Source organism: Pteropus alecto, unplaced genomic scaffold (assembly GCF_000325575.1).
Source record: "Pteropus alecto unplaced genomic scaffold, ASM32557v1 scaffold194, whole genome shotgun sequence".
NCBI lineage: Eukaryota > Metazoa > Chordata > Mammalia > Chiroptera > Pteropodidae > Pteropus > Pteropus alecto.
The window spans coordinates 1,916,472-1,926,341 of NW_006436281.1; the positions used below are offsets into that span (position 1 = coordinate 1,916,472).

General features: G+C 54.9%; 1 protein-coding gene across 1 annotated transcript; it reads right to left on the bottom strand.

Moving 5' to 3' along the window:
• Positions 1-2,909: 2,909 nt before the first annotated feature.
• On the bottom strand, positions 2,910-6,640 carry CCDC8 (coiled-coil domain containing 8). Its single transcript, XM_025046716.1, has 2 exons — positions 6,557-6,640; positions 2,910-4,828 (listed from the first exon to the last, which is right to left on the bottom strand). Exons 1-2 carry the CDS (start codon positions 6,638-6,640, stop codon positions 3,311-3,313), a joined length of 1,602 nt encoding a protein of 533 aa, XP_024902484.1. The 3' UTR covers positions 2,910-3,310.
• Positions 6,641-9,870: the final 3,230 nt, after the last annotated feature.

The window sequence follows — 9,870 nt, forward strand, 5'->3', positions numbered from 1 at the left end:
GACGCGAGCAGGAGAGGGTTCGCAGCCGTCACCTGTTAGGTTGTGCGGGGGAGCCCTCACTGAGAAGGCGACATTGGCGCGAAGACCCGAAGGAGGCGAGGGGTGAGGCAGGCGGATACCTCAGGGAAGCGCATCCAGGAGGCGGGAACGGCCGGTGCAAAAGCCTCGAGCCGGGGCCGGGATAGTGAGGGGTTATTCCGGCGTCTTCACGACCCCTCCATGCCCGGCCTCGGTGCCGCGTTTGCCTGCGTGAGGGTCTGCAGAATGAACAGATTTGGAGTGAGTGTGTGTATTTGCTTCTGTGGATAGACCAAGTTTGGGGGAATAGGTTTGCGTTGCCTTTCATTTCCATTTCCCAGATGAAGAAACTGAGGCTCAGAGAGGTGTGGAAGGGAGTCAGTCTCGGGTATGTCCTACGCCGGGGCTCCCTGGCATAACCGCATAGTCGCATAAGCGGCTCAGAACTTGGTGTCGCGGTGCCCGCTCCCAACCCTATCCCCTACCCAATCTCGGACCCCAGCCCCTGGCTGTCCCTGTTTCGGCCCTTCAGCCAGCTCAAGTCCCGAGAATCTGGAGAGTATGGTTGGGTCTTAAAACTACTGACAGAGAAGATTGGGAATTGCGGGGACACTAGACGACGCCCTTCCCATTACCCACCACTCGGGAGTGGGGAGAAAGACCACACGAGCTGCGGCGCCCGCGATGCCCACCAGGGGTCGCTCCAGGACCGCTAGTTAAAGGTGTTCCGAGCCCGGATCCAGCGCCAAAGCTCCACACGGCCTTTGAACACCAGGCTGCCCAAAGGGGACATTCCTGGAGGGCGGCGGTCCTTCAAGCGAGGTCCTGGGATCAGCCTCACCTGGGAACTTGATAGAAACGTATATTCTTGGCCCCACTCCACACCTACAGAATCACTTGGGGTTGGGATCTAGCCTTCTGTGTTTTAAAACGCCCTCCAAGTGATTCTGAGAACCCGTGCTCCGAGGTCTGATTATCTCCAGGAGGCCTAGAGTAGCGGGTGCACATTGGAACCACCCCGGAAGTTTTAGGGCTCTGGGTGCCCGCCGCCAGACCCTGGGCCAGTTCCAAGAACACCTCTGGGTGTGGGGTCTTTGAAAGCTTCCACGTCGTTCCACGTGGCGGCGGGGGGTGGGAACTGCCCTCTAGCGTCTTATGTAAAGAAGCGGCCACCCTGAGCTATACCAGGAATGAGAGATGATGTCCGTTGGGCTGATGTGAGCTCGGATGCATCAGGTCTTCGACCCTCTCAGCAATCCCGGGAGGAAAGCTCTATGATGACCCTTCTTTTCAGATGAGTAAGTGGAGGCGCAGAGGTACAGAGAGGTTAAGTAACCAGCCCAAGGTCACACAGCTTGTAAGCAGAGATGCCAGTGGCGAGCCGGGCAACCTGACTCCAAATCCTTCCTCACCCCGGCCCCCTAATGGCTTCCTCTCTCCCTGTCACACAGCCATGGGGCTTGGGAAGTGGGGCCCAGAAAGTCCTCTCCTGTTGTGGGGTGGCATCTCTCTGTTCCATTTTCTCTTTAGTGACAATTAGGGGCGGCCAGACCAGTCCAGACAAAGGCTGGTTTAGAGGCAAAACTCCGGTTTTCTGGAGTCCTCCCTGAAAATCCCAGCCTGTTTGACTCCACCACCCCAGAAGCACAAATGGGCTGTATTTAAGGACTGGGCTCCACTGGCACCATTCAAAACCCCCTCGGATTAAAAAATAATTCACCTGGTACTGTCTCAGGTTACCCAAGGGACCTCCAGCTCTGGTGTCTCACTGGATGCTCATGTCTGGGACGCTGGGGACAAGAGGAACGAACTGAGGATCAGCAGGAGGATGGATTTGCTCAGTCTCTACGAGTGTTTCTGGGTCTCTCATCATCCCTGGTCCCCTCATTTTACCTTCCAGCAACCCAAACAGGCCATGCCCCCTCGCCAGGAGGCCCATGTTGTTCCAGATGGGCAGCAGCTGACAGCCCCCACTGCCACCACCAACCTGGCCTCCAGAGTGCTCACCTGCCACTCCAGAGATGGCTCCGCCCACCTGGTTACTACCTCTCCCCAAAGTCCATCCTTCCAGGTGGGTCCCACACCTGGTTTCTTGCAAAGCCCACTAGAGGCTCTTGCCGGGCTACACCTAGTTCAAAGGGGCTTAGCATCATACGGCAAGCCCCACCGGCGGTGACCACTTCCGGGGCAGTGACCACTCCCAGGGCCGGGGCGGGAGAGAGCGTATCATTCTTCAGTTCCAAGGGAAAAAAGCTAAGACGTTCAGGCCAGGCTGCAGCCACAGCCAGGACAGAGCTGGCTTTCAGTTCCCCTCCTCTGTGAATTAATTCCCTTTTCTCCTCCTTCTGCGAGGCTGGGGGGTGGTCGTTTGCTGTGGTTTTCACCTGTGGGCATGGGGGGAGGGAGACACAAACAATACAGAGAAATGTCCCCCATCCCCGGGGGGCCTTAGCAACCCAATCTCTCCATGACTGTGAGCATCAGTCACAGCACACTCCACATCGCATCCCCCCCATTTTGGCCTGTTCCTATTGCAATGATTTGTCACCTCGTCCAGTGGCCACGATGCCCCAGGAGACGTTCCTGGGACTTGACCAAATAGATTCCTGGGCAGCACAGCCAGTGCGAGCAAACCCCCGGCTCTGAAGCAAACTACCCTGAAATCTGCATTCGAATGCATTTTCTAGATCATTCTTCTGACCCTTGTAAAGTGTGTGAAGTGTATAAACTGCAGGCCCGGGACCCTCAGAGCCTGCAGAACCCAGGGGTGTGGGGTTGGCAAGCAAAGTGACGTAAACACGGGTCGGCATCATGGAGGGTGGGAGTGGAGGGGACGCAGGATGTGACACCCCCCGGAGCATTCTTCAGCAGCCAAGCCCAAAGCTGAGAAGTAAGTTTGTAAACATTTTTATTTGCATGTTGGCGTGTGCCCGCTTTGCAAGTTCGAGGAGGCAGTCAGTGTGAAATGTGCAGGCAAAGGTGACACGAGAAAGCGGGGCGGGCGGGGGGAGGGCGGATTCCTCCCAGGCCTCATTCTCTCTTTCAAGCACCTAGAGTTGCCTTTAACGAAGTCAATGCCTCTGCTTTGTACGGGTTTCTTCCTTCACACTCCTTGGGTTACTACAAAGAGTCTGTATCTTTAAAATCAATGCATGAGAGATAAAATTTTAGCATGAAAAGAAAGAGGGGTGATAGGGGCAGAGGTGAGGGGTGCTGCCCGGCCCCTCGCTCTACCTCCATGTTCAAGCGCGGCGGCAGGTGGGGGGTGCCCTGCGGCCTCCCTGCCCTCGTCTCACAGTGGGTCCTCCTGCTCTCTGTGCTCTGCTTCTGCTCTGGCCTCAGCCCTCAGCACCCTGAGGCTCCTGGCCTCGCCTGCTCTGGGGACTCTCCTGGGCAGGGCTGGCAGCCGTGGAGTGTGCCAGAAGGCTCTCCGGCGCTTGCAGAACCATGAAAAGCGCCCAGGGGTCTGGAACCTCACTGTCTTGACCTGTTTCCGGGCCCTGGCTCCTGGGGTTGCTCCTGCAGCCCTCCGGGCAGCTAAGGCTTCCGCTTCCTGGCCAGCTGGGGCCTCTGCCCTCTGATTATGGGCAGCTTCTACTCTCTGGTCAGCTGCAGCCTCCGCCCCATCAGATGCAGCCTCTGCCCCCTGGTCAGCTATGGCCTCTGCCCCCTGATTATCTGCAGCCTCCACTCTCTGATTGTCCGCAGCCTCTGTCCCCTGAGCTGTGGATGCTGCTTCCTGCCTCCGGCACCGCCTGAACAAAGCCCAGTTGATCTTAGGCTTCCATCGTCTTGGCGGGGTCTCAGGCTCCAGCCCATCTCCCACGTTCTCGGGGCCAGCGCCGCCTGGCACTCCATCCCTCTCCACCCTGGTCAAGGCCTGCCCGGCCTCGCCCACTCCCGGGCTGGTCCTCGGCGCCCAACCCTTCACCCTGCGCTTCAGCTTCCCCCAGGACACCTGGCTGACATATTCTCGCCACCTGTCCGCCTTGGACGGCTGGGGCCCCGGGTTTTCCTCAAACATGGGCACGGGCAGGTGCACGCGGCGGCGGGTGGCGGGCGCGCTGGGCTGCTTTTCCCCGCGCCGGAGGAAGGCCTCCACCAGCTCCTCGTCGTCCTCGCTCTCCACGTCGCTCCCCAGGAACTTGCTGCCCAGGTAACTGACGGGCATTTTGCGCACCTTCCTGCCGTGCCCGGAGCCTTCGCGGCCCTTGGTACCCTTCTGTCTGGAGGTCTCGAAGTCGCTGAACTCGCTGTCGCTGGCATTGCTGCTGTCATAGGTGCCCACGACAAGCCGGAGAGGAGGGGTCACCATCTGCTGGACTCTCCTCCTCACTCGGGGCTCCTTGGGCTTTTTGGGGGGCTGGGGCGGGTGCGGGGTGCTCTTCTCGATGATGCGGGCCACGTCCTCCAGGGTGCGGCCTTCTTCCTCCAGAAACTGGGTCAGCCGCTCCCGAAATTCCGCCTCCTTGGTGGCGGGCTTGGAGATGACCCTCCAGACGCCCCCCGCCAGCCTGACCTCCCGGGGGATGAGCAAAGAGTCGACGTCCTCCCCGATGCGCAGCACCCCCACCGTGGAGTCCTCCTCCCTGCGGAACACCTTGCCGATTTTCTTAAAGGTGCCCACGGGCTTCAAGGCTTCCACGAGGACGTCCAAGTCCACATCTTTGCAGACGTCGGGAACGCTCCAGAGGATCAGGCAGTCGGGGGACGGGAGGAAGCCCCAGGGGAACCAGCCCCCCACGTGGCTTTTCTCGAGGGTCTTCAAGATCTCCAGGGTGAAATCTGGGGTGGGGGCAGCGAGCCCAAACTACACGAAGCGCCGGTCTTGGGGGGTGGAGAGAAGAAGAGGGGGTTGGGCGTCTCGGCAGCGCCGCTCGGAGAGTCTCCCCTCCCCAGCCGAGAATGGGCCGACACCTCCCAATCTCTCTGCCTGCAACAAGTCCCGTCTGGACCAAGGCAGGCTCCCCCGAAGGACCGGTGGGAACCAAGTTCCAGGATGCTTACGTGAGCTGGAGTGAGGGAGGTCAGTCCTGAGGCTCCAAAGGCCACCGCAAGCTCCAGAAGTGGCGTCCCGGCTCCAAGTTGGGGCGCACGCGCTGCCGGTGGCTCTTCCTGCCCCAGGCGCCAGGGACGCGCCTGAAACTTGGGAGGGGACTTCGCAGACAAAGACGGCTCAGCCGCGGCTATTCAATATGGCCGAGGCTCTTGGAGGAGGCAGCCCAGCACCCCGGGAGGGTCTCCCGCCCCTCGGCAGGCTGCCACCCCCGTCCAAGTGACCTTGACGTGCCTCCCGCCTCCCTGCCCGCGCGCGCTGAGCTTTGGAGCTGGAGCGCAGGAAGTTCCTCCTCGCCCTCCCCCAGGGTGAGGCCCACCTTTCCCCTTCTCATCTTACACTCTCCGTCTCGGGAAGACTGACAAGGGGGCTGTCCACTCCCTTCGGGGCGCCCTCACTCCCCTCCCGCACGGGGGTGTGGCTGTGCCCCGGGCCTCGCTGGGGCCGCCGCTTCCAAGCGGGGACACGCGCCTAGGCCCACGTCAGCACCTTCCCTGAATAAGGCAGCAGTCCCCAAACCTTCCATCCTAAACGTGCGGGTTCCAGCCGAGCCCCGGAGGCGGGTGTGTTAATGAGGCCGTCCTCTTGAAGGCCACTGACACTGTATGTCACCATTTTAAATTGACGTGACCTGATACCAGCGATTTCTACCTATACACCCGTGCATGCGGGCGGAGAAAGCGGTACCCGGGTCCTATTGCACCAGCCCCTCGCGTGGGACTTGGCACACAATAGGCGCTCAATAAATGTTTTTGAGTGGAGCCAATGCAGGAACCCAATTGTTCATCAGGGACAGACTCAGTCGTACGGTCTATTCTTACCGTGAAATACTGAGCAGCTATGAAGAAAGGATAGTCAAGTTTAATGGCGCCCTTCCTGTGCACTAGGCGCCATTGTAAGAGCTTTGTATGAATCAGCTCATGAAATCCTCACCATAACACGAGACAGGCAATATAATCATTCTCGTTTTCTACCTGAGGGAATAAAAGCGCTTGCTCGAGGTCACACAGCCAGGAAGCCACTGAACCTGGCTTTGAATCTGAAACATTCTGACGTGTGTGTGTGTGCGTGTGTGTGTGTGTGTGTGTGTGTGTGTGTGTGAGCCAAAAGCCTTAGATGTGTACATGTCCTCAGCGCATGTACGAGCTCTGCCAACAATGGCTCTTTCTAGGGAGGGGGGGGACTGGGGACCCCAGAAGTGGCAGAGACAGGTACTTTTCACTCCATATGCCTTTTGTTTGCTTGGAGTTTTAGTGATCCAAAATGTTCAATTGGGTCAGGACCCCCGGGACGTGGAGGCCAGGATTTGCAAAACCGGCTCAGCGACCGTGTGCGCAACCATGGCGCTGGTAGCAATAACGGTTAACTTGCACAAAGGGTCTCCTTGGAACCAGGCAACTGGCTAAGAGCCAGATCAGGCCTGTGGTTGCGAACCCTCAGCGCTGTAGGGTAAGGCGGGTGCCTTCACCATCCTCTTCTTACAAAGGGGAACACGGAGGCTGGTCGGAAGTTGCCCAGCTCTAAGTGGAGGGGCTGATATTTGAACTTGGGCGCTGGAGTAACCATCCGGGCAGGCTGGGAGGACACAGGGGATCCTCACTGCTCGCCTGGAGCCTCAGAAACGCCTCTCCCTGGGCTCCCTGTTTCCCTCGTCCATTCCCATCCGTTCTCACTGGCAGCTGGAAGGATCTTTTAAAAACTTAAGTCAGAGCTGTCTCTACTCTCCTTCAAGTCCTCATCTCGGAGTAAAATCGAAGTCCTCGCCGTGGCCCACAAAGCCTCACCAGATCTCCCCGACTCTCTTCACTCCACTGCCTGTCTCCTCCAACACACTATGCTGGCCCCAACCTCAGGGCCTTTGCACGTGCTGTTCCCGCCACCCAGAATGTTCCATCCCCACCTTCTCTGGCGATCTCTCTCTCTCGGCTTAAATGGCACCTTTTTTAAAGGAGCGATTCTGTCTCCCCGACCCCTCAACACTCTCCAGGGTCCTCTAGCCCAGGAATCCTTATCCACGCCATGAACCTTTCCAAGATAAAGGGTTTCAATGCAGAGTTGCATCGATTGGATTACTAAGGAAACCACTTCTAATAAAATGCCATCGTTAAAAGGAACACTCTAACAACAGCAAAAACCCTGTAAAATCATGACTTTAATATGAATACGGTGTAATTTTATTTAACTCAATGACGTGTGATTTTGTATAACTCTTGAAGGAAAAAGACAGATGTTTTGAGAAGGAGGGAAGGAAAGAAAGAAGGAAGAAAGATGCTTGGAGTCGGGAGAGGCTAGAGTCTCGGCAAGGCCTTTGCACAATGGTTGGCTCGCTTTGATTTTTTTCTCTCTGTGTGTGTGTGTGTGTGTGTGTGTGTGTGTGTGTGTGTGTGTGTGTGTGTGTTTGTTGTTGCTTGGCTGGATTTTCTCCTCCTCCTCACCAGCCTCATCCCAGCCGCCCCTCTCCTCCCGGCGCCTGGCCTCGAGCCATCCCGCCCATCCCTTTTGCTGAGTTTCTCGCCCCGCCTCCCATCGGTCTCCATGACAACGAGGAGATACTCCGAGTGTGCTCTGAGACCGTGGGGTGCCAGCGCCGGCGGGGACGCGCTGCTTCCCGGCTTCGCAGCCCTCCCTTAGGTCTGATGCCCCAAGTCACCTCCCCTGAGAAGCTGCTAAGAAGAGGCCCGAAGCTAAAACTCTCCCTGTTTGAGGACTAATGTCTTCAGAATCCAAATCTGAGAAGTCAAGACAATGACCTCGCGGACGAGACGTTTGAGTTGTTGTTTTTTTCTTTTCTTTTCTTTTTTTTTTTTTTGGCGGAAGGAGGGGAGGATTATCCTAGAAATGGAAACCTCAAACGTTCGACATTCTTACAAAAATTGCCAACTCCTGAGTAGTTCGCTGTGGATATTTTAAATTGCCCAGATCTCCGGCAGGCAAGATCCTTCTCCAGCCGCTCCCCGCCCCGCCCCCAAGAGGATAATTATAGCTTCCACTTTTATATTTGTTTAAAATAAAGGAAAAATAAGAAACGAAAGGGGGAAGAAAGCAAAACATGGCCCAAATCTCTCTATCCAGTTTCACTTGGTTGCTGTTAAAAAAATAAATAATAATAATAATTAGTAATTTTAAAAGTGCATAAGAAAATGCTGAAGTTACAGAAAGATGTAAAATGAAATGCAACCTCCTCCCAGTCTTAAGCTTCCACCTCTCCCCCAAAAGTAACCACAGTTAAATATTGCTGTACTGTCCTAGAAAGAAAAAAAAAAGCTTACTTGAGTACATGTGTAATTTTAAGATTTACCCCCTAGGGATGTTCACATCATCCTGAATTATTTTCATCACGGTACTTGCCACTTTCTGGAAATTTCTTATTTCTTTATTGTCTCGCCCTATTAGAATATTAGCCCCATGAAGGCAGAGAGATTTGTCCCATTTACTCACGACTGAATTCTCAGCAACTAGAACAGTTCTGCTACGTGCTCAAAATCTTTGATGGATGAATGAATGAGGGGATTGCACTAGATCGATTACTATAAAACTTGCTTTTTTCACTTAATAGCATGTCTCCAAGTGTTCTGTATGCCTGCAAGGTGAGAATGTGATAATCCTGATAACGGGTCACTTTAACTGAGCACGTACTTTGTCCCCCGCCCGGAGCATTTTCTCTCTTCATCCTTACAACCCCTCCTAAGCACGTGTTATTCCCATTTTCCAGACGAGAAAACCTGAAGCCAAAGAAGGCCACACAGCTCGAAAGTGGCAAAGCTGAGTTTTGAATCACTCAGGTTCCTTAGAGTCCAACCCCCACACTCTTAAGCCTCCTTTATTTGCCCAGTTGCCTGTGGCAGGTTTGGGGTGGGGAATAAGATGGGTGAGAAATCCCCAAAGACTCCTCTCCCAGGTGACACTCGTAACCTTGGGAGAGTCACCACCAGATGTGTCCTCAGTCTTGAAGGTGCAGGAATCAGATCCCCGTCTACAATAAACAGCATATAATTTATCCACATAGCCAGATACAGATGGGTTAACTGGCAGCACATAGTAGGTCCTCAACAAATACAACAGGAAGCAGCTCTGACATCCTTTTTCGTGTGCCCTGTGGGCATTATCCTGACATGTTTGCTGGTTCGCCTTCTGGGTTCCTTTTTTCAACGACATATTGTCTCCTGAGGGAGCCAGGCACACACACATTTACCAAGTTCAGGAATCTGAGCTATAAAAACCAAGCGAATGTGGTTTTTATCAATGCAAAACACGTGGTCACTGGGCCCAGGATCCCAGTGGCCAACACTCAACAGCAGTCAATGAAACCGTGTGCCTGAAGCGTTGACACAAGGCCTGGGAATGTAAATGTTCAAAAACTATAAGCCGTGGTTATTAGCAGGGCAGTGTTGCCTAATGGTTATGCGTGTAGACTTGAGCCTGGTTCGAATCCTGGCTCTGTTTACCATGCTGTGACTCCAAGTTCAGCTGGCACCTCCCTAGCCCCAGAAAGACCCGGCCCTGTGTGTCAGGAGCACAGACTGTGGGCAGAAAGACTTGGGTTTCAGTCCCTTGTGAGCTTTCCTGTGTGGCCTTAGGCAAGTCACTTAACCACTCTGAAGGTCACTTTCCTCATCCATAAAATGAGATACTGATTGCAATAGATTCATAATCATTTATCCCCTCTTCCAAAATCCAAAAAGCTGAAAGCTTTGCACCAAAATCCCCCAAACAAATAGACTAACGTTTGAGGGCGACATCTAGACTGACATGAGGCTATATGTATAGTCTTAGTTTATTTCACTGAACGTCAATAT